Source organism: Sphaeramia orbicularis, chromosome 21, assembly GCF_902148855.1.
Source record: "Sphaeramia orbicularis chromosome 21, fSphaOr1.1, whole genome shotgun sequence".
Lineage (NCBI taxonomy): Eukaryota > Metazoa > Chordata > Actinopteri > Kurtiformes > Apogonidae > Sphaeramia > Sphaeramia orbicularis.
Window position 1 is genome coordinate 2627435 of NC_043977.1, and position 26185 is coordinate 2653619.

At 41.8% G+C, this 26185-nt stretch overlaps 1 protein-coding gene across 1 annotated transcript in view; it reads right to left on the reverse strand.

Annotated features, from left to right (window-relative positions):
* The window catches only part of stxbp5l (syntaxin binding protein 5L), a 354919-nt gene that overhangs the window by 212815 nt on the left and 115919 nt on the right, over positions 1-26185 (reverse strand). Inside the window, exon 4 of the mRNA XM_030125454.1 lies at positions 8494-8575. Coding sequence (XP_029981314.1) covers positions 8494-8575 — 82 coding nt within the window. The remainder of the gene's footprint in view (positions 1-8493; positions 8576-26185) is intronic.

Sequence of the window (26185 nt, forward strand, 5' to 3'; positions counted from 1 at the left end):
TTAATGAAATACCAGCAGTGGAACGAAAAGGAAATCAGGTTTAGAACACTGGCCTACAGGTAAACCAGGTCCAGAGCAAAACTGGCAGCCACGCTTCTGTCAGCTACAGATGTAGTTTAACACCAGACTGTGAATGTGTGGAATAATGTGAACAATGGATCTACTCTCCCCCTTGAACTGCCACCTTATCGTGGTGGGGGAGTTTGTGTGCCCGAATGATCCCAGGAGCTATGTTGTCGGGGGCTTTATGCCCCTGGTAGGGTCTCCCAAGGCAAACAGGTCCTGGGTGACGGGCCAGACTAAGAGCAGTTCAGAAGCCCTTATGAACAAGAAACATCAAAAAAAACGTGACGTCGCCCGGTACGGCGCAGCCGGGGCCCCACCCTGGAGCCAGGCCTGGGGTTGGGGCTCGTATGCGAGCGCCTGGTGGTCGGGCCTATGCCCACGAGGTCCGGCCGGGCCCAGCCCGAAAGAGCGACGTGGGCCCACCCTCCGACGGACTCACCACCCATCGAGGGAATCATAGGGGCCGGGTGCAGTGTGGATTGGGTGACAGTCGAAGGCAGGGAGCCCGACAACCCGATCCCCGGACACGGAGTCTAGCTCTTGGGACATGGAATGTCACTTCGCTGGGGGGGAAGGAGCCAGAGCTTGTGAGGGAGGTTGAGAGGTACCGACTAGATATAGTCGGGCTCACCTCCACACACAGCTTGGGCTCTGGAACCCAACCCCTCGAAAGGGGCTGGACTCTCCACTTCTCTGGCGTTGCCCGCGGTGAGAGGCGGCGGGCTGGTGTGGGCTTACTCATAGCCCCTCAGCTCAGCCGCCATGTGTTGGAGTTCACCCCGGTGAACGAGAGGGTCGCGTCCCTACGCCTTCGGGTTGGGGACAGGTGCCTCACTGTTGTTTCGGCCTACGGGCCGAACAGCAGTGCAGAGTACCCGGCCTTCTTGGAGTCTCTGGGAGGGGTGCTGGATGGTGCTCCGACTGGGGACTCCATTGTTCTCCTGGGCGACTTCAATGCCCACGTGGGCAACGACAGTGAGACCTGGAGGGGGGTGATGGGGAGGAACGGCCTCCCTGATCTGAACCCGAGTGGTGTTCTGTTACTGGACTTCTGTGCTAGTCACAGTTTGTCCATAACAAACACCATGTTCCAACACAGGGATGTCCATAAGTGCACTTGGCACCAGGACACCCTAGGCTGGAGGTCGATGATCGACTTCATTGTCGTATCATCAGACCTCCGGCCGCGTATTTTGGACACTCGGGTGAAGAGAGGGGCAGAGCTGTCAACCGATCACCACCTGGTGGTGAGTTGGATCCGCTGGCGAAGGAGGAAACCGGACCGACTCGGCAGGCCCAAACGTGTTGTGAGGGTCTGTTGGGAACATCTGGCGGAACCCGATGTCAGTGTGGTCTTCAACTCCCACCTCCGGGAGAGCTTCTCCCAGATCCCGGGGGAGGCTGGGGACATTGAGTCCGAGTGGACCATGTTCTCCACCTCCATTGTCGAAGCGGCTGCTCGGAGCTGTGGTCGCAAGGTCTCCGGTGCCTGTCGTGGCGGCAATCCCCGAACCCGGTGGTGGACCCCGGAAGTAAGGGATGCCGTCAAGCTGAAGAAGGAGTCTTATCGGGCCTTGTTGGCCCGTGGGACTCCCGAGGCAGCTGATGGGTACCGGAAGGCCAAGCGTGCTGCAGCCCAGGCGGTTGTGGAGGCAAAAACTCGGGTCTGGGTGGAGTTTGGGGAGGCCATGGAGGAGGACTATCGGTCGGCCTCGAGGAAATTCTGGCAAACCATCCGGTGCCTCAGGAGGGGAAAGCAGTGTGCCACCAACACTGTTTACAGTGGAAGTGGGGAGCTGCTGACCTCGACTGGGGATGTTGTCGGGCGGTGGAAGGAATACTTCGAGGATCTCCTCAATCCCACTGCCACGTCTTCCATAGAAGAAGCAGAGGCTGAGGTCTCAGAGGTGGACTCGTCCATCACCCAAGCTGAAGTCACCGAGGTGGTTGGCAAGCTCCTCGGTGGCAGGGCACCGGGGGTGGATGAGATTCGCCCTGAGTACCTTAAGTCTCTGGATGTGCAGGGACTGTCTTGGTTGACACGTCTCTGTAACATCGCGTGGCGGTCGGGGACAGTACCTCTGGATTGGCAGACCGGGGTGGTGGTTCCCCTTTTTAAGAAAGGGGACCGGAGGATGTGCTCCAACTATAGGGGGATCACACTCCTCAGCCTCCCGGGGAAAGTCTATTCCAGGGTACTGGAGAGGAGGATCCGACCGATAGTCGAACCTCGGATCCAGGAGGAACAATGCGGTTTTCGTCCTGGTCGTGGAACGCTGGACCAGCTCTATACTCTCCATCGGGTGCTCGAGGGTTCATGGGAGTTCGCCCAACCAGTCCACATGTGTTTTGTGGATCTGGAGAAGGCGTTCGACCGTGTCCCTCGTGGTATCTTGTGGGGGGTGCTTCGGGAGTATGGGGTCCGGGGCCCTTTGCTAAGGGCAGTCCGGTCCTTGTATGACCGAAACAGGAGCCTGGTTTGCATTGCCGGCAGTAAGTCAGACCTGTTCCAGGTGCATGTTGGACTCCGGCAGGGCTGCCCTTTGTCACCGGTTCTGTTCATAATTTTTATGGACAGAATTTCTAGGCGCAGCCAAGGGCCGGAGGGGGTCCGGTTTGGGGACCACAGGATTTCATCTCTGCTTTTTGCGGATGATGTTGTCCTGTTGGCCTCATCGAACCTGGACCTTCAGCGTGCCCTGGGGCGGTTTGCAGCCGAGTGTGAAGCGAGCGGGATGAGGATCAGCACCTCCAAATCCGAGGCCATGGTTCTCGACCGGAAAAAGGTGGTTTGCCCTCTCCGGGTCGGTGGGGAGTCTTTGCCCCAAGTGGAGGAGTTTAAGTATCTCGGGGTCTTGTTCACGAGTGAGGGAAGGATGGAGCGTGAGATTGACAGACGGATCGGTGCAGCGTCTGCAGTGATGCAGTCGCTGTACCGGTCTGTTGTGGTAAAGAAGGAGCTGAGCCGAGAGGCGAAGCTCTCGATTTACCGGTCAATCTACGTTCCTACCCTCACCTATGGTCATGAGCTTTGGGTCATGACCGAAAGGACAAGATCCCGGATACAAGCGGTCGAAATGAGTTTCCTCCGTCGGGTGGCTGGGCGCACCCTTAGGGATAGGGTGAGGAGCTCAGTCACCAGGGAGGAGCTCAGAGTAGAGCCGCTGCTCCTCCGCGTCGAGAGGGGCCAGCTGAGGTGGCTCGGGCATCTGTTTCGGATGCCTCCTGGACGCCTCCCTGGGGAGATGTTCCGGGCATGTCCCACCGGGAGGAGACCTCGGGGAAGACCCAGGACACGTTGGAGAGACTATGTCTCTCGGCTGGCCTGGGAACGCCTCGGGATCCCCCCGGAAGAGCTGGAGGAGGTGTCTGGGGAGAGGGAAGTCTGGGCATCCCTGCTTAGACTGTTACCCCCGCGACCCGGCCCCGGATAAGCGGAAGAGAATGGATGGATGGATGGATGGATGGATGGATGGATCTACTGTACCAGCTTTGAGTATGCATTCATAGAAAAGCACTATATAAATCTAATCCATTATTATTATTATTATTATTATTATTATTATTATTATTAACCCTCTGGTATCCTGTCCTCCAAGGCCCTTACTGAGCACCAAGTGTGCCTTTTTGGCACACTTGTGGAATAATGTCAAAAAATTTTTCATACAGTTTGTTTTTAATTCTTTTACACTTTTTTCTATTTCATCAACTTGAGCCGTAAATAAAAATACTAAATGCTCAATAATTGTCACATTTTTTTTAACCCTTTAAATGCCGTGTTTGTAATGTAAACAAACCATTTTTTTGGTGCAAAAAACACAAAAAAATATTTTTTTTCAATGTACTCCATAAAAAGTGGATCACATATTATTATATTTTTTTCATCCTGGCATATGTCAGTGATTAACTCCAACACTGGTTAATTTGCATAATTACTTTTGGCACTAGGTCAAATGTTCAAACTAGAAGCACTCGGAGGCCGCAGACCTCCGCCAAGGCTGATCAGTGGGGCCCCCCCCGTGGGCCCCCCCACCCCCGATCACCACCAAAATTTAATCATTTCTTCCTTATCCCATTTCCAACAAACCCTGAAAATTTCATCCAAATCTGTCCATAACTTTTTGAGTTATGTTGCACACTAACGGACAGACAAACAAACAAACAAACAAACAAACAGACAAACAAAGCCTGGCAAAAACATAACCTCCTTGGCGGAGGTAAAAATACTAGCATCTGTCACCAAGTGTGCCAAAAATGCACACCTATAAATCAAACTATTAAATATTATATATTGATTTATTTTTCTGCTCTAATTAGATTTTATTTTGGTAAATCCAGCTCAGCCCTAATCATACAGATCAAATAATCATTCATTTTACATTTTTTAACCCTTTAAACAATCTCTTTTCATCATGATGTCACTACATTTTTTGATGCAAAAATTACAAAACATGATTTTTTTTTCAAAATACTACGTTAAAAGTGGATCACATATTATTTGATTTTTGCAGCCTGGCATACGTCAATGATTAACAGCAACATGAACAACATTAATAAATTAATTTAGACCCTCACCTCTCACATGAAGCCCAGATCTCAGTAAAAGCAGGATTTATGCCTTAAAGGCTTTGGATCAAAAACAGTGGTTCTAATGTTAGAAAGAGTGTGTTTTATGCACACTTGGCAGACAGATGCCAGTCTGGTCATTTTCTTTTGTTTACAATGTGCACATTTTAGTTGGTGGACAGAATGTTAAAGATCATGCAAAAATGAACAACTTTTGAATTTTAACCTTATTTAAATTGTGAAAAGTAATATGAAGTTTTTTAACACAAAGTGCAAAGTGTGCCTAAAAAGCACACCTGGATACCAGAGGGTTAAGTGTACATAAACCAACATATATGTGGAAAAACACTTTATCATATACCCTCAAAACATCAACAAACAACACTATGGTCATTTTTTTTCTATTAATCTGATTAAAATACATAATATTTAACACATTTAATCTGAGGCAGATCATTTATGCAAAAACTGAAGACCAGTGTGATGTAACGTGGAACCATTTCAAAAATAAACAACAAATGAGAGGAAAATGGGCTTTTCTTTTTTTACTCTGTCTAATTTGTTGTTTGTTTCAGACTTTTTCACTTTATGTTTCTATTTTTCATTCCCATCATATCTCCCTTTGACATCCATACACACTCTAAAAGCACTTAACACACACTCACATTTCCGTTTCCTTTCATTTGCATCGTATTTAGTTATTGTTTTGTTGTTGATGCTTTTTTGAGTGAGACCATTTTATAAACCTCCTGAGGTTTCTATCTCAGCTGCACAGTTTCTTGTATTTTGACTTTCATGTGTCTTACTTTTCCATTTTATTGTACAAAAAAACTAAACCCATGTGTTAGTCAAGTCATATGGAGAAGTTCAGTTCTGTCTCCTGGTGGAAACCACATTAATGGACCAACACCAAACCCACCGACCTGGAAAACACTTTTAAGAACATGTCAAATATCTTGTTGTTTTCTTACAGAATATTATTTGTAAAAAGTGTTAAAGTCCACAAACATGGTATCATTTACTGCAGGGCTGTCAAACATGCGTCCCAGGGCCCAAATGCGTCCCCCCAAAGGTTCCAATCCGACCCCTGGGATGAATTTACAAAGTGTATGAATTCCACAGTCCAGGCTGTGGAACTCATTTTAGTGTGGGTTCCACATCCAGACCAATCTGATCTACAGTCTAATAATAACAGCAGAAGAACCCACACAAAAGAAGGACTGCAGATTTACTACTGGGTTTGATGGAAAAAAATAATATTATACTATGTCTATAAATAATGACAACTGCAAATGTTTGTCTTTGTTTCAGTGCAAAAAAATCACATTAAATTCTGAAAATATTTCCATTTCCAAACTCTCCTGTACCAATAAAATGTGAATAACCTGAACAAATGTGTCCAACCTGAAATGTCTGTATTAAATTCAGTCCAGTTTGAACTCTTTTCTTCCTGTTCCTCAGTGTTTAGTGTCTTTGGAGATCTGATCCAGAATGCACATGGACTAATGAGAAGTGGAGGAAGAAGACTGAGAAAATTACACTGATTTTTCATAAGACATTTCTTATTTTTCAGTTTTGGGTAGTTTATAAAAGTAAGTATTTTCATAATTTCGTGGGGTTTTTTGCACTAAAACACAGACATAAATTCTGAGTTGTCATTATTTCTAGGTTCTTCTGTTCTTATTTTACTGGTTCGGCCCTCTGCAGATCAAATCAGGCTGAATGTGGAACCTGAAAGAACAGGAGTTTAAGTTCACTGGGTTTCATGACCAAATAGAATTCTGCAGGAATTCTCAACCACCTAATTTTCTCAGCAAAGTGCATCCTTCAGACAGGAGGTTTTATCATTCAGCCATCAACAGGTGGGAGTTCTGAAAACAGTCCCATAACGACTTCAGCTCCCTGTTGGAAAGTGAAAGTCAGACTCTGAAGGTCTGGCTCAAGGACAGGTGGACTTAACCCCTCTGATTAGAGCTGTTGGCAGTGATATTTTAATGAAATATTCATGAGGTACAGTCATCTGAACGCTTGGACTCTGCTTCATCACAGAGGTGGAGGTCCACAGAATATGGAGCTAAAAGGCAGTGGAGCTCTGCAGATACACACTGATATGAGCTGATGGACACAGAAGAAGCACCTTTAAACACACAAGGCTGCGTTCACACTGCAGGTTTTAATGCACAATTAGGATTTTTGAGTGAAATGGGATTTTTTGGTGTTAAGGCTGTGCACATATTTCCTGAATTTATTGTTTTATTTGAAGAAAAGATAATGAGAAATGAATATGTAAGCTCAATTCAACTCACCAACAACAAACCCAGAGGTTCATTCAACAATAAAACTAGTGCGACATACATTTACTTTTACAACACACTGTTTAATTGATCTCATCAAATACATTAACAGCTTCAATAATTAGTTTATTCCAATTCTAAGTGTCTGTTTAAGCCAATTCACATGACTGCCACAGCAAAAAACAGAGTTCCAGAGGCCCCGAGAAAAACACATTTAGATGCAGCGAAATGTGCCCATATGTGACCTGGATCTGATCTGTACAAGACAGTCTGAACAGCACCAATCTGACCCAGACCACTTTCACATGTGGTCCTTAATCTGACCCAGACCACTTTCATATGTGGTCCTAAATCTGACCCAGACCACTTTCATATGTGGTCCTTAATCTGACCCAGACCACTTTCACATGTGGTCCAAATCTGACCCAGACCACTTTCATATGTGGTCCTAAATCTGACCCAGACCACTTTCATATGTGGTCCTTAATCTGACCCAGACCACTTTCACATGTGGTCCAAAATCTGACCCAGACCACTTTCATATGTGGTCCTAAATCTGACCCAGACCACTTTCACATGTGGTCCTTAATCTGACCGAGACCACTTTCACATGTGGTCCTTAATCTGACCCAGACCACTTTCACATGTGGTCCTTAATCTGACCCAGACCACTTTCATATGTGGTCCTAAATCTGATCCGTATCTGATATTTTCTAATGTGACTTCAGTCTGAACGCCCAGGTCGCATTTATCCGACCTTTACATTATTGAAATGTGACAAAGATAAAAGTCGCATTTAATGTAGAATATGAACTAGCACACAAAAAAAATCAGATTTCACAAAAAATCTGAATATTGCATTAAGGCCTGCTGTGAGCGGAGCCTTAGTCCAGTGGTTCTAACTTTTTTTTTTTACTCCTGATCTCATTTTAACATCATAAATTTCTGTCGACCCCAGACATTCAAAACAGAGACTTTTTTTTGGCTAAAATTAATCAGTTTTTGATCCTGTAATAGTTTTCTCTCCTCTGTTTCAAATCCAGGTTAATTTTAGACACATTTAGTCTATATAATGTCTATTATTGTGGACAGAGGCAGTAAATCCAGGTGTAGATTACTGCACAAAGGGAGAATGGGATTTTCCTTGGTCAGGATCTGTCCAGTCAGTCCAGCTGTGATTTACAAGGAGGACAATTAATACTGAACAAAGAAGAACTGAAACTATGAATTATGAAAGAGCTGCAGCATCTGAAACTGACCACAATGAACATTTGACACAAACAGAACCACAGTGCTGCAGTTTCACAACCACAGTTTGTCTGATGTGGACTGGGATTGGCTCTGTCAACTCAACACACATTTATATGAACAAGTTTTCATTTATTTTTTCATCAATTACTAGAAATTCCAGGCGACCCCATTTGAATTCCAGGTGACCCCACAGGGGGTCCCGACCCCAAGGTTGAAAAACACTGCCTCAGACCCATGAGACAAACAGTACAATAACATGGCTGTGATTATTTCCTGACTTTGTAAAGTTTCTTAATTTGAATAACGTCTTTCTTACCTCGTTGATGAGAAACTGCAGTTGGAGAACGGCCGCTCCACTTTCATGCTGACAGAAGCAGTCCACCCCGGGTCGTCCCAGTCTGGCATCACACAGTTAAAGAAAAGTGCACAAGTGGACGGAGGGTGGAACAGAACAGTCCGGTTCCACAGGAGCAGCTGTGGAGTCTGTGTGAGATCTGGGAGTTCATGGCTTTAAAAGCATCCGAGCAAAACATTTAGTCTGCGTTGGTGGAAGGAGTGGAGGTCTGTACTCACATCAGTGACAGAACAGGTCCAGTACAGCTTAGAAAACAGCAGGAAATCACAGACTGGTTCAGCTGTCCACACCTTCTGGACATGTCCTAACCTTCAGAACTATTGGACATCTATATTTACTACATTTTCAAAAGTATATGACATTAACTTTACACCACCAGCCCTCACAGCACTGTTTGGACGAACTCCTCCAAACATTCATATTTTAAATATTATTTAAATGCTACTGCATGTGCATCTCTACTTACACACAACGTCTTATACTTTTGAGGAGGAAACAGGAAACCCCTCCCACACATGGTCAGTGGACTGCAGACCTCATGAGGTTTTTACATACGGAGAAGATGAGACGTACGATAACAGGATCAACTGCAACATTCTATAAAGGATGGCAGCCTTTAGTACAAGACACACAAACATATGTGAGGACTGAAACACCAAAACACCACCTGGAGAACTGTAGGTACTCTACATATTTGAGTTCTATTATTCATTCTTTATTGTCACTCATTTTATTCATTTAATGTTATTTGATTGATTGATTGATTGATTTATTTTAGCTTTTGCTATATTTTCGCATGTGGAAATTGTGTAAATACTATGTGTATGCAGAGAGAGAGATTTTTATATACACACACACATATATATACATGAGATTGGGGGTAGGAGTATATAAGTTTTTACTTCTTCCTACTCTTTTTTGAGCATGTTTAATTTTATTTATTTTAATTTCATTAATTTATTTTTTTTCTCTTTTCTCTTTTGTTTACTTATCAACCATTTATGTATTATTACTGATATTTTGTTGGTTGGTTTTGTTTTGATTTCACCATCTACATGTTCAAAAATAAAGATTTGAAACAAAATCAAACGTGTATGTTTATCTCTAAGTTGGAGGTGGGCCTTATGTTAACCCTTTCATGCATGAATTATGAGAACCTTAGTCAAGATATTTTTTCTGGAGTGTTTTTATACCTCCTTAGGCATAAAAAAATTGCGATCGAGTTTTTTTTTTTTTTCATGGAGTTACAAAAATGTCCATGCATTTAATTTTTTTAAGTAAAGAAATATGTACTTAAAACCCAATATCAGAAAGTAAAATGAAAACAATGAAATAAAAACATTTTTAAAGCTGCTAATTTGATGTTTTCTCACATTTTAACATACTCTAATGCTAGTTATTACCTCGTATAATATGCAAAAAACAACTCTTTTTGTTTAACAAATAACAACTGATTTACACTTAAAAATGTTACAGCAGATCAGGTTTATCAAGAACAGCAAAGTTATAGTAATGGTATGAATTGCAGTGTATTATGGGATGTTGCATAAGTGTCCACTGTCTTGGCTCATATGGAACTAAAACAAAACCTATGAATATACAAGAGAACAGCTGGAGAAGAACTGACCACTGGAGTGACCACAATGCATGAAAGGGTTAAGGACAGCAAAAATGTACACACTGTATGATACACCCATGTTATGTTGTTGAAAATCCACAAATAAAATTATAAAAAATAAATAAAACATTAAAAAAAAAAGTGTTAAGAAAATAAACGTGGGCATTCTAAGCTTCTTGAATGTTTTACTTTATGATTTGGCAAAATTTCTACAGAATTGTTTTTTCAAAGCTAAGTGAAGAACATTTTGTTACTGAATGTGTTTTGTGATGGAACCAAATCTATTCTATGATGAGTTCGGTGGGTAAAAAGGTATGAGTGGAAGAAGAAAAACACACAAACACCATTAAAAAACAGGTGGAAATCAGCACGAGGGGGAAACGGCACCACATGAACCCAGAGCCAGCTGGAGCCGGTTCAGGCCTCACTTAGTTCAACACCACAGCTTTACAGACGGCCAGAAGTCGCCAACATGGCTGGAGGTTTAACGCAGAAACAGGCTCGTGTCTTCTGCACTTTCTCTCGTCATTATTCCCGTTTCAAACCAATCCAAATCCTCCACTTGAGTGTTATGAAACGTTCGTGTGGCAAAAACATGCGCGAAGCCCGCTTTACGCCTCAGTTCACGCTCCAGGTCAAGACTTCTCTCTTGCTCGCTTTGCATCAGTATCTACTCGCCACACCTTGCAAACAGCTCAAGGCAAGGTGAACGTGTACTGTTTGAATATTCGACGGATTGTCTGACAATGCATGTGTCGGTGAGAACAAATAGTCTGTTCAAGCTTTAAACAAACACAATATGAGCAGCTTTGAAAAGACTGAGGCTGCAAAAGGGAAGTTGAACAAAGACACGAGGCAGGAGGACGGCTCTGTTTCTGAAGTAAACGTACAGAAGGCAATAGTTTGTTTTCTTTTTTTTTTTGATCAATTATTTATTTGTTTTCATTGTGCATCTCAGGAGTACAATACAAAAGAAAAAGAAAGAAATTCACATTTTATAATACAAGATTCTGTGACACACAAAGTATAACACCCACCCCCCCAGAACCAGCGGTGACCCCCATACCAACCCAATCTGGATCTCAGAATACGAAAACCAACTAACAAAGACAAACACATGTATATAGATGAAAGAGAACATAATTTACAGATATAAACACAACAGTCATCATTAAGCAGAAGTAAAAATGGTGATAATGGGATATTAATCTCCACCATATCACCGCAATAGTTTGTTTTCTAGAGTCGACAAAAGGCTGTGATGTCAGTCAGATTATGTCCGACTCCACACATAAAGCTGCGGCTGTGTTCAGAACGGCTGGTGCGTGTGGAGAAGTCCATCAGAAAAGCAGCAGATTGATAGGATGCAGAGTGAGCACATCTCATCTCATTTCACTTTCACAATGTACTCTGAAACCAACAGCGCAGAAACATCCACACAGTCCTGCTACACTGACTTATCACATCTCCAGCAGCCAGGGCCTGATAGGGGAACCGCTGAACTAGGCTGCACATCTCAGCTGCACTGGGGCAGAAAAGGCCGTTTTGTACAAACAGAAGGTCGAAGCACAAAGTCTGTTCAGCCTGCCATCAAAACTATTCAGAACTTCTGTAAAATGCAAAATGCACTTTTGGCCTGATCACAGTCAAGGTGTACAAGTATATTTGCATCAGTTACTAATCAATATTTCAAACAGATCCCCTCAAAACCATTCCCAAAATGTTTCTTTGTCCATCTTATTACTAGATCTGTCAATCCTCCAAATTTGAAGAAAATCAGACAAAAACTGATCAAATGGCGACCCAATGAGCGTGAAAACATGGGCACAATTTGATTGTTACAAGAGAGCAAAATTATTGTCCATAATGTTTTGTAACACAATAAATAATTCTTACTCAACTCCTGTGTGTTTTTGATTCCAAAATACACACATCACATTGCTTTTCATTTATTGATCATTTTTGTTGAACAGCTGTTTGATTATCAGTTCTTATTTTCAGTATTAAGCTCTAAAAATAACAATAATAATAATAATAATAATAATAATAATAATAATAATAATAATAATGAATTGGATTTTATATAGTGCTTTTCTAGACACCCAAAGCACTTTACATTATTGATCCATTCTTCATTCGCTCTCACATTCTCCCTCTGGTGGTGCTAAACTACATCTGTATCCACAGCTGCCCTGGGGGGGGGGGGGGGGGCAGACTGACAGAAGTGTGGCTGCCAATTCGCGCCTACGGCCCCTCCCACCACCACCAAACATTCATACACATTCATACACCAGTGTGAGTGGCACTGGAGGCAAGGAGGGTGAAGTGTCTTGCCCAAGGACACAACAGCACATGGACAGAGCAGGATTCGAACCGCCAACCCTTCGGTTATTGGACAACCTGCTCCATCTACCACCTGAGCCATGGCCGCCCCTCTAGGCTCCAGGTGTGGGGTACCTGGCAGGAAGGCGATATATGCAGGAGGAGCATGTCATGTGACTCTCTCTCTGTCTGTGCTGTACACCATGTGCCAGTAAAAAGCCAAACAAACTATTTCTTGGTGTCCTGCGTCCTCCTTGATTTTACGGGGTTACAATGTTCTATATCTTGAAGATGTCACTAGTGCGTTGAGCTGTGGGAACCCTGGGTTCTAGATGTGGTCGTTTAGATGCTGGGCAGAGCTGACTTGGTGCGGCATTGTGTGCGTGTTGAATTTTGGTTTTCGTGTTGTTGTGTTGAGTGTGTGTACATGCTGTTTGTTGAGTGAGTGGTGGGAAATTGTGGTGCTTTGTTTTTCTGTTGTTAATGACCCCAGGAAGAGCAGCTGCTGTGGTGTGCAGCAGCTAATGAGGTCAAACTAATGAAATAAATAAACTGACTTCAGAGAAAATATGTTAGTCGATCTATACAAGCACTGACTTAAAAACTGTCTGGTAAATCATTCTTTAAAATTTTAACAACTAATATATTAATACCGATATCTAGGGACTGAAGTTAGTACACGTGTTGTTCCTGTTTTTTTGTTGTTGGTTTTTCATTCAAATTTTTATTCAGAACACTCATAACATATTACACAGGACATAATTGGAACAAAGGACACCGTTTTGTTTTGTTTTTTTTTTTAAAGAAAAAAGGGGTGTCAATATTGCTCACTGAAAGAGAAAAAAAAGTAATTTGTGAATCTGTGTTACATGAATAATGTCGTATAAACATAGACTTTGCAGTGTGAAACACAACAGAAGAGTGATTTGTGAAGATCAGTGTTTTTCATGGTCGTCCTATTTTATAGAACAATAACATGAATAGTAATAAAGATTATATATGCAAACATATTTACATTTACTTACACATATTAACATTTATGTATGTGTATAAATGATTGTGGATGTGTCCATGAAGCATACACATGCAAAAAAAAAGGTGTGTCGTTCCTGTTTTTAACTTCATTTCCCATCATGCAGTGTGATACTGCACTTCCCATCAACCATCACGGCCGTAGCAACAGGACTGTAAGGTTATTGTATCCAAAATGACTAATATCTCCCAAACTGGCATCTGTTGGTTGGTTTGTGCATCAGCTACAGACTGGTTGCACTTTATGCATTTATCATATGTTAGTTGTATTTTAAAAGTACTTTATTTTATTTTTAATGGTATTTAATTGTGTTTTATTTTATATTTCCACTGTAAAGCACTTTGTGACTCTGTCTGTGAAAAGTGCTCTATAAATAAAATTTACTTACTTAGGATTTGAACAAAGTAGACCTCACATTTCCATGAAACCTGGAGGAAAGAGAAGGGCATGGGCCAAGGATGAATTCATTAGATTTTGGATCCGATCCATAAAAAGGGCAGAGCTTCATCGAACATTATGAAACAGGACTCGTGATTGCATTACAGGACGGTGGGACAGACGTATCTACTGTAGAGTGCTCCTCTACCTCAGCCCATTATGTTTTGATGTTACATTCTGTTTGTGATGCGTCCTGAAGGCCAGTCCAGATCTGGCCCAGATTCAGGACTATCTGTCAAATGCATGGTTTGACAAACACTGACTCCACACACCGATGCAAACAGCACTTTTTCAAACCTGCTCCTTCAAACCCAACGCAGACTAGGGCTGTTGGAAAATATTCTGCAATGTATCACGATATTTCATTTCACAATACTGTATCGATATTAAAAAGTACTGTCGATATTTTTAGGCATTTATTCAAATGCAGACATAGTGGAGGTTCATTTTGGTTTTCTTTTTTGTTTATATTTTATTTATTATTAACACTGTTTTATTGAATAATGGTTATTTGAAGCATCCTAAAAGCACTTTTTACTGTCTGAGAGGCAGATGGGAGTTCCTTTGATGGGATTGAACTAAAATAACGTTCTGATGTTAGTTCTGAACTACTGATGCAAATTATTGATTAATTCATTAATCGTTAGTTGGTCACCCTTATCGATCGATTAACAATTAATTGATAAGCGTCGATTTTCCTGAGAACCTGAATTTCTTTTTCAATACAGTCTATAAGAATAAAAGCTAAATATTGTTTATATACTTCATGATAAAAACATGTCATATTCACTAATGATTGATTTAGTGAACCACTGGATACAGTCAGTGTTTCCTGTGGGATTCATCTGTTGATGTGGCGGTGTGGAATGGGGGGGTGCACGCGTGCGTTTCGCCGGTGTGTGTTTGGTAATTGTGCATGTGCATGCGTCCCTTTCCGTCCTACTTCTAATACTATGGGGGTACAGGGCGGTGCAGTCTGTGCCCCCGCAGAAGTGAAAGTGAAACTTTTCGCTCATTTATCTTTTCCTCCTGAAGCTTCACAAATGCTCGACATACCTGTGGCCCGGATCAGGAGCCTGGAGGATGTTTTCAACTTCTGTCTCACTGACCGTGGACTAGACCGACCTCCAGGGAAAACGCTCCGATACCGCCCCCGCATTTGTGCGTGTATTTATTCGGGGGTGCACCGCTCACATAAATAGACGATCGGTCTGTGTTTGGTTCCATCATGTCCATACAGACATTCTAACTCATCAACACCATGATCCGGTTCAATGACTGGCTAACCCAGCCACAGTGTCGCAGCGTGGACAAACCGGCAGCCTTCGGACAGGTGTAGATGGGCGGAAAAGGACAATTAACCTACAATTAATAATTTAATCGAGCAAATTCTTATCGACAATTAATTGTTAGTCGATTAATTGTTTACATCCCTATTCTGAACTAATAGAATCTGAACATTTGAACAGGATCTGAAACTGTAATGTCTGTAAAACAGAATGTCAGTTTGAACACAGGAACAGTTTGTGATAGAACATTAGATCCTGTTGGGATCAAATAAAAATGTGTTTAGTATTTGTGCAGATTTCTGGAGTAATTCAGTTCTTCCGGGAAATAATCATTTAAAAAAAAAAAAAAAAACAAATAAAAAATTGCCTTTTTAACAATATCATGATATATCGTGATATCTGGTATCGTGATCCTAGTATTGTGATTGGTATTGCATCACCAGATTCTTGGCGGTACACAGCTCTAGTACAGACGTGTGTTCTGCTGCTCTCTATTCAGCGCACACATGCATAAGTGTTTAGTCTGGCTCACCCACAGCGCTGGAGAAAATAGGTCTAAAGCGTCGAACAATGAAGCGCCCACATGGATGGGCTGTTCGACAAAATCACCCTGACTGTTACTGTTTACATTCAAGCCGTCGGAGGTTCCATTATGTTTCAGATTCATTTAGATGTTTCCGTTCGCCGGCTGATGAGTCTGTAATGAAATCCCAAATTACTGCGAGCTAACAACGCACGCCTGTGCAGCAGCAAAATGTGCATGTAGACAAAGACACTGACAGAGACGCCGCTGTCCCACTGTAGAGAGGCCGTGAGGAGGGAAGGCTTCCACTGACTCTGACCACACCCTTCTGCCTGTCATCTTCTGTTGTTACTCAAGCCTCTACTCAGCCAAATTAACTGAACTACCCCAGTGAGAACAAAAAACATGTACAAAAGACCCCCTTTGTTCCACCACTGACCCAGCTGAAGGAGAACGTTCTTTGTTTTGACCGGAGGCGTGCTCAAGGTCAAAGTCAAGGTCAAGGTAAACGTTATTCTCCCCGAGGGGTAGTTTGTTCTACAGCCAGCAGACACAGACAACAAACCAACAATAAATACAATAAATAATCCATTAAAGACAACAGCGCCAACATTACAAAGAGCTATTCAGCAGAACAACGGAACCGGAACCAAAGAATTCCTCATCCTATTGGTCCGACATGTAGGAACACTGAATCTGCGACCTGATGGAAGACACCTGAACGCATCATACAGGGGATGACTGGGATCATCCAGGACTGACGGAGCCTTCTGCAGAGTCCACCTCTGGTCCAACACAGTCTGGTCACCGTAGTGATGCCCTGGGTCAGCAGGGTCAGCAGCCCAGAGCAGCTGACCACAGAACAGGTCAGCACAGACTCAATAAAACCAGAAGAAAACCTTTCATAAAAGTCTTATCCACTTTGAAACTGCAAAGCTTACGGTAAAAATCCATCCTCTGATGAGCTTTTTTCCATACAGTATCCACGTGCTGGGGCCACGTCCATTTAGTGCAGTAATCCATACGCAGTTCTGCTTTGAATGGGACCTTAATTATGGATACACTCACCGACGGGGCAGGAATCACACCAAGGTTCTAACAGTTTTGGATTTTTCATTATAGTTTAGTTTTATTTAGTTCTGACTTTTTTTCTCTAATTCAGTTCATTTTAATTGGTTTTGACAGCAGGTTTGCCAGTTTTTATTAGTTTTAGGGTTTTTTTTCTAAATGCTTACTTTTAGTTTAGTTTTAGTTTTTTTTATGTATATCTTTTCTCTTCTTTGCCGTCATATTCACATAAACCCCAGACAGGACTCTGCTGCTTTAGTCTCCATGTTTCCAGGTAGAGTCTGGACCAGAAGACGACTCTAAACCATGTGACGGACCATGAAGTCTTATCGGTACCAACAGCTAAAATTGCTGGAGGTTAATTAATTGCTTTCGTATCAATCCAACATTGACAAAAATGAAAACTAAAGGAATTTTATCCATAATTTTTATCCATTTTAGCTAGTTTTGTAAACACACAATACAGTTTCAGTTAGTTACCATTTTTTCTTTTAATTACAGTTTTTATTTATTTCAGTTAACGAAAATGTTTTTTCAATTCTAGTTTTCGTCCTTTCGTTAGTTTTCGTAAACGATAATAACCTTGAATTGCACTACTGAACAGTCACTACGTCCTGGAGGAACCACTGAGTGTCTCGTCCAGTGGTTTTCAACCTTTTTTTACTCCTGACCCCATTTTAACATCACAAACTTCTGGCAACCCCGGACATTCAAATCTAAGACTTTTTTTTTTTTTTTGCTAAAATTAATTAGTTTTTGATCCTGTAATATTTTTTAAGTAAGTAAATTTTAATCATAGAGCACTTTTCACAGACAGAGTCACAAAGTGCTTTACAGTGCAAAGTAAAAATAAAATACAATTAAAATACCATTTAAACACAATAAAACACAATTAAAATATGATAAATACATAAAGTGCAATCAGTTCTATCCTCTGTTTCAAATCCAGGTTAATGTTAGAGGACATTTAGTCTGTATAATGTCTATTATTGTGGACAGAGGCAGTAAATCCAGGTGTAGATTAAAGGTCAGGATCTGTCCAGTCAGTCCAGCTGGGATTTACAAGGAGGACAATTAATACTGAACAAACAAGAACTGAAACTATGAATTATGAAAGAGCTGCAGCATCTGAAACTGACCACAGTGAACATTTAACACACAAACAGAACCACAGTGCTGCAGTTTCACAACCACAGTTTGTCTGTTATGGACTGGGATTGGCTCTGTCAACTCAACACAGATTTATATTAGTCAGGTTTTTTTGTCTTTTTTTTAATTTTTTTTTTTTATTAATTACCAGAAATTTCAGGCGACCCCATTTGAATTCCAGGCGCAAGGTTGAAAAACACTGGTCTAGTCACAGCGCAACGACACAATTAGTCAGAGACAGGACTACCTATTTGAATATACGACATTATTTTCTAAAGCAGACGCTGACAAGGAAAGTGTTACTATGAAAAGAAATATGTTTTACTACAGCAGTGTTGGTCAAACTGGGGGGTGGGCGCCTTAGGGGGGGCGTGAAGTCTTCCCAGGGGGGTCATGGGATCACTCCTGGGTGTTTTTTTGTTCTTCAGGTTAGAACATGCATCAGGTGGAACTAGGGCTGTGCGATTAATCCATTTTAAATCGAAATCGGATGTTTAAATTAGGCAAAAAAGGGAAATCGTCAAATCTATTTCATCTCTCTTGTGCCTCTGGGCCACGCCTCCAGGCTACCGTAGGCTCCTCCCCCTATCCATGAGAGCGGTCTTTAACAGAACTCCATGTAATGACCATGGACCTTCAATCTGTGATGGGTCTGCAGTAGTGACACCAATGTAAGCTGTGGTTTCCAGCACACATATTAAATATAACCACATGGGGATCACTCGTATTACGTACGACTGACGCCTGTCTCTGACTTACACTGCTGTCACTTTTATGGACCCACCATGTGAAACCATCACAGATTTGAGGTCGGAGCAGTGCTTTGCATTTCGAGCCGCTCATGAAAACCACATGCTGACTTCTGTTGTCTTTTGTAGTTTTACCCAAAAATCTAAATCGAAAATAGAGTTTTTAGAAGAAAAAAATTGGGGTTTTATTTTTTGCCAAATTCGTGCAGCCCTAGATGGAACTCATGTTTGATAGTTGGAGCACCCTGGACTCATTTATGGACGGACACCAAACCAATCTGTTACCATGGTGATCTGTCACTAGACTAGACAAAGAGTTTAGGTTTGGACAAAGGACAAGGACTGGAAGAGACACATGGACACAGGTTTGTGTTTTGGACCAGTTTGGACTTCTCTGTTCTCAGATGTCCAATGGAAACGGGCTCATGGACCCACTGGTACTGGTCACATGATCATCTGTGGAACCAACATGTGTTTGTTGGACTAAAAAAAGGAACTTTATTGTCAGCGTTGGAGATACTTGGACCTTTACTATTTTTATTTGGATACATATTGTCTCAGAGCAGTCTGGGTGAGTTTATTTAGATTATTCAAACAAAAAGAAATAAAAAAACAAAAATCAAACAAAAATCTGAAAAAGTTTTTCTTAATTTGAACAACAAATTGTTCAAGGAAAAGCAAAAGTATTGATACAATATTGATGTTTCTGTCAATAACAGTTAGAACTGAACCACTGTTATAATGGTGTTGGAGCTGAGGAGGGACTGGAGGTCTGTGGTCCTCCAAAGGGGGACTGGAGGTCTGTGGTCCTCCAAAGGGGGACTGGAGGTTTACGGTCCTCCAAAGGGGGACTGGAGGTCTGTGGTCCTCCAAAGGGGGACTGGAGGTCTGTGGTCCTCCAAAGGGGGACTGGAGGTCTGTGGTCCTCCAAAGGGGGACTGGAGGTTTACGGTCCTCCAAAGGGGGGACTGGAGGTCTGTGGTCCTCCAAAGGGGGACTGGAGGTTTACGGTCCTCCAAAGGGGGACTGGAGGTCTGTGGTCCTCCAAAGGGGGACTGGAGGTTTACGGTCCTCCAAAGGGGGACTGGAGGTCTGTGGTCCTCCAAAGGGGGACTGGAGGTTTACAGTCCTCCAAAGGGGGACTGGAGGTCTGTGGTCCTCCAAAGGGGGACTGGAGGTTTACAGTCCTCCAAAGGGGGACTGGAGGTCTGTGGTCCTCCAAAGGGGGACTGGAGGTTTACGGTCCTCCAAAGGGGGACTGGAGGTCTGTGGTCCTCCAAAGGGGGACTGGAGGTTTACGGTCCTCCAAAGGGGGACTGGAGGTCTGTGGTCCTCCAAAGGGGGACTGGAGGTTTACGGTCCTCCAAAGGGGGACTGGAGGTCTGTGGTCCTCCAAAGGGGGACTGGAGGTTTATGGTCCTCCAAAGGGGGGCTGGAGGTTTGTGTTCCTCCAAAGGGGGACTGGAGGTCTATGGTCCTCCAAAGGGGGACTGGAGGTTTACAGTCCTCCAAAGGGGGACTGGAGGTCTGTGGTCCTCCAAAGGGGGACTGGAGGTTTACGGTCCTCCAAAGGGGGACTGGAGGTCTGTGGTCCTCCAAAGGGGGACTGGAGGTTTACGGTCCTCCAAAGGGGGACTGGAGGTCTGTGGTCCTCCAAAGGGGGACTGGAGGTTTATGGTCCTCCAAAGGGGGACTGGAGGTTTACGGTCCTCCAAAGGGGGACTGGAGGTTTGTGGTCCTCCAAAGGGGGACTGGAGGTTTATGGTCCTCCAAAGGGGGGCTGGAGATTTGTGTTCCTCCAAAGGGGGACTGGAGGTTTATGGTCCTCCAAAGGGGGACTGGAGGTTTACGGTCCTCCAAAGGGGGACTGGAGGTTTACGGTCCTCCAAAGGGGGACTGGAGGTTTATGGTCCTCCAAAGGGGGGCCACAGAAAAAGACTAACAATCACTGGTTTAACCTAATAAATACACAGTTTTCTACACAACAAACAACGATCCTCTGCTCAGATAAACCCTCTCATATTAAAAATGGAGCAAACAGCTGAAATCATGTTTTCAGAAAACCGCTAATAACGCAATAAAATACTGTTATCGGAATAAGAAGACAAATAAGACCTGATATAAATGTTATACCATACCTCCCACCCCCACCCACACTTGTCCGGCCCCCTACCCTTCCACCAGGTTCCATCCAAACAGATGCGGACACTTTGCATAATCCAACTGAAAGTCGGACGAACGGACAAACGGGAGCGATGGCATCACATCCACCTCCGCTCTTATCTCCGCCTCGGTGGAGGTAATAATCAGATCGACACCACGGCGGCCGAACCTGGGGGGAAATGAATTCAAATGCACCGTTGGTCAGTGAACGGTGCCACTGGAAGCAGAGGAAGCGTTGAGTGTGTGAGTGGAGGGCTGAGTTGAAAGACAATGGCTGGCGGTGGGCTTCAGTCATCTGTGCTTAATCTGCTCCTTCTCACCCGTTCTCTCTGTGACAGACGACTCTTTGAACGCATCGCATTCAAATTCACAGCACACCGGAGGCTGCATCAAAACACATAAGACGCTGTCACAACCCAACGCTGGCGTGAAGGTGAAGTCACCTACATCTGAACAGGAAGTGGAAACACGTACTGTCACAGTCGTAGATGACGGAGCGATGGGAAGGAGGATCTGCTGAACACGTTCACTGGGTTTGGTCACTCCTGTTTGGAAACCGATAAGTGACAGCCAACGAATGTCATCAGTGAACTCAACACGTGCAGCTGGATGGGTCTGATGAACAGATGATGGGTGTGAGACTGGGGATGCTTGAAAGGGGGGGGGGTTGGGTTTGTCTTACTGTAAAATGTGCTGCGTTATTGTTACTAGGGCTGCACGAAAATATCGGTTCTGCAATACATCACGATATTTCATTTCACAATACTGTATCGATATTAAAAAGTACTGTATCGATATTTTTAGATATTTATTCAAATGCAGATATTGTGGAGGTTCATTTTTGTTTATTCCTTTTTCTTGTTTGTCTATATTTTATTTATTATCATTTCACACTCTTATTAAATAATGTTAGTTCCTTTGTTGGGATTGAACTCCAATCCTGTTCTGATGTTAGTTGTGAACTAACAGAATCTGAACATTTGAACAGGATCTGAAACTGGAATGTCTGGAAAACAGAATTTCAGTTTGAACACAGTTTGAACATTTTGTGATAGAACATTAGATCCTGTTGGGATCAAATAAAAAATGTGTTTAGTATTTGTGCAGATTTCTGGTGTAATTCATTTTTTCCTGGATATAATCTTTTAAAAAAAGAAACAAAACAAAAAATAAATAAATAAATTGCCTTTTTAACAGTATCATGATATATCGTGATATATCATGTTGTGATCCTAGTATTGTGATTTGAATCGTATCACCAGATTCGTGCCGATACACAGCCCTAATTGTTACATGTGGTATTTATTCTTTGTGTCTGTGCTCCTCTCAAAAGCACATCAGCTTCTAAGGGTGTCCCTTTTCACATAATGTAAATGCAAAATGTAATGTTCTTATACTTGGATCATTTAACATGTATGTGAATAAATGAATAAATGAATAAATGAATGAATGAATGAATGAATGACTAACATACGGCCCAAGAGCCAAAACCAACCCCCCAAAGGGTTCAATCACTTCCACAGGATGAATCTGCAAAGTGTAAAAACTACACCGAAGACACTGACCATAAAGTTAAAATGTACACTTTTCAGTTCCACATGTCTGTTACTTCATGTATTTGTAGATCCACTCCCATCTGTCAGTGTGCAAATGTTAATCTGAAGCAGAATATTGTTAAAATTTCACTTCTTTTACTAAAGAAATGTCAGGTTTCCATAGGAGAGGGCCTTGCCTGCAGGGAAGAACCCTATTGTACAGGGTCATTCACAAAGAATGAACCGATTTCATTAGGCAATATTTTAATAAGGAAAACCAATAGAAAACTCCAGCCAAGTCCCAAGTATTCTGCACAGGAAATTTGCCTGAGTAAAATTTACTCAAATTGAAGAAAATTTTACTCTACTCAGATAACATTTGGTCCCTCTCTAAAAAGAGTAAAAGTTACTCTTTGGGTAGTGCTCTGGAAACTCAATATAGAGCCAAATTTACACTTTTTGAGGAAAATACTTTTGTCTCTGGAAAAAATACTCAATAGTTTTTCTTGTGTACTCACAGTCCACTTTTATTTGCTGTCGTCCAAGTGTTCAGTGTGTCCACCACCTGCAGCACAGACATCAATGCCACAAGAGAATTCCTCCCAGACTCGTATCAGCAGATCACCATCCACTGAGCTGATTGCTGTTGTTATTGGATGTTTGAGGTCATCGAGGTTAGCCGTTCAAACCTTAGAAAACTCCTCTTTCAAATGGTCACTGACTCATTCTATGACGATGCTTGAGAACTGAAGCAACGCGTCATCAAATCGGTTCATTCTTTTTGAATAACCCTGGATTTTGTCTGGTTTTTATGCTTTCAACGCCACCTTTAAACTGGATTTTGACCCCTCAACATGCTCAAAAAACTCACCAAATTTAGCACATAGGACACGTCTGGTGAAAAATTTGATCCAATATAAAAATGAACCCCTTAGATAACAAGATGTGCTCTGTAGCCCCACCCAGGTACACAAAAACAGCCCTGGCAGACAGTAGGAATGTAGACATGAAACCAAAGCCAAACTTTGTCTCATTGAGCCGACAAATCACACACTGACACCCTTGAGCTAACTTCAACAGGAACACAGCAATTTGCCTTTCAAAGTAAAACGGTCGCCCAAAAACTCCCATTCTTCAAAAAATATCTCCTCTGAGGGTGTTAGTCGTACTGGCTTCTACATAGCAACAAAAGATACAGTACACACTTCTCAAAAACAGTTATTCGCTACTTTGTCATTGACTCCACAGCCCAAACCCTTACCACACATTTTTAAAAATCACACATACACACACACACACACACACAGTAGGGTTTTCAAAATAAAAGCCTTATTAAAATGGCGAGTGCGAGGTCCTGACCAATGCTGTTTGCAGCTTTAATTGTACTTTTTTGCACCAAAACTAAAAGAAATATTTTGGAGTTATTATTTGTACATTATTATGCTATTATTTTACTTTGGAGGTCAAACTGCCTGTATGTGGCGAACAAACTAAAATGAGTTTGACATCTGCATGAATCAACTGGCTCAGTTTTCCTGTTTTAATCGACAATATTAACCCAAAAGTCAAGGATCCAGAAGTATCATCACCTCTAAAACTGACTTCACTTTCTGCTTGAGTTAACCCTCCAGTATCCAGTCCTCCAAGGCCCTTACCAAGCACCGAGTGTGCCTTTTTGGCACACTTGTGGAATAATGTCAAAAAATTTTCATACAGTTTGTTTTTTATTCTTTTACACTTTTTTCTATTTCATCAACTTGAGCCGTAAATAAAAATACCAAATACTGAATAATTGCCACATTTTTTAACCCTTTAAATGCCATGTTTGTAATGTAAACAAACCATTTTTTTGGATGCAAAAAAACACACAAAATTTATTTTTTTCAATATACTCCATAAAAAGTGGATCACATATTATTTGATTTTTTTCATCCTGGCATATGTCTGTGATTAACTCTAACATTGGGTAATTTGCATTATTATTTTTGGCTCTAGGTCAAATATTCAAAAATACTAGCATCTGTCACCAAGTGTGCGTAAAATGCACACCTATAAATCAAACTATTAAATATTATATATTGATTTATTTTTCTGCTCTAATTTGATTTTATTTTTGTAAATCCAGCTCAGTCCTAATCATACAGATCAAATGTTAGAAATAGTGCGTTTTCTGCACACTTGGCAGACAGATGCTAGTCTGGTCATTTTCTTTTGTTTACAATGTGCACATTTGAGTTGGTGGACAGAATTTTAAAGATCATGCAAAAATGAACAACTTTTGAATTCTAACCTTATTTAAACTGTGAAAAATAATATGAAGTTTTTTAACACGAAGTGCAAAGTGTGCGTAAAAGGCGCACCCAGATACCGGAGGGTTAAGGTCAGAACAACAGGGCATAACCACCTTTTACTGGTCGAACAGGATAAAAAACCTTCAGCTAGACAGAATTAAATCTGTGTTTTGCTTTTTTTGTTCATTGTTTTCGTCATAACGTTGTTTAATGTAAGAAACTCATAATCGTTCAAACAAAACGAGGTGTTTGTGTTTCCCAGCTGCAAATTTGGATAAACGATCACCCACATATTCTTCTGTGGTTAAACTACAGAATTGGTTTGGAGCATGAATTTGGAGCTGCACACAATAGGCTCCAATCAAAAGTCTGTCTTTATCTCAGCAGGAAACACAACACATAGCGGAAGTTGGCTGCAACAACAAGGGAAATCATGCGTCGGTTTGTTTGTTTGGCAACTGCAAAAGACAGAAAAATGGATGTGGTGGACCAAATTTTAATTACAAGGCTGTGTGGTTGCATGAACGTACCTTTGTCTTAATTACTGATGTGAATACACAACAGCCATGGGACCGTTCTGTCCTCCACAGGGTTTGAACCGTAGTCTGTGTGTGATGTCGCTCCAGTCATCAATGTCAGTATGTTAGAAAAACTACAACTTAAAAAAAAAATCTAAATCCATGTGTTGGACCGGAGGGTGACTTCCAGCTTTTATAATTGTATTTTTTTTTTTTTTGTATTACAATAGGAGGGCTAGTGCTATTTACTGTTAAGTATTTGTTATTGTTGCTGTGGTTGTTACTGTTATTTGTTTGTTATTTATTAGTGAATATAGGAAAAAGGATGTGTCATATTGCTCTACTATTATTATTATTATTATTATTATTACATTGATATTCATACAAAATAATAATTTGTTTGTTTCATTTTTTAAATGATTATTTCCTTGAAGAATTGAATTACACCAGAAATCTGCACAAATACTAAACACATTTTTATTTGATCCCAACAGGATCTAATGTTCTATCCCAAAATGTTCAAACTGTGTTCAAACTGAAATTGTGTTTTACAGACATTCCAGTTTCAGATCCGGTTCAAATGTTCAGATTCTATTAGTTCACAACTGTTATAACAGTATTTGAGTTCAATCCCAACAAAGGAACGAACATTATTGAATAAAAGAGTGTGAAATAAGAATAAATAAGATATAAACAAAAAAGAAAACAATAAAACTAAAATGAACCTCCACAGTGTCTACATTTGAATGAATATCTAAAAATATCAATAGTACTTTTTAATATCGATGCAGTATTGTGAAATGAAACATCATAATCTACTGCAGAGCTGATATTTTCTTACCGCCCTGGTCGTAGATGCATAAATCGTCACCTTTCACATTCTCTCTGTGCTCCCTGTTCGACATTTGCTACAAATGTGCTGAAGATAAAAGTGATGACGCTTTTATGAAGCTCTAA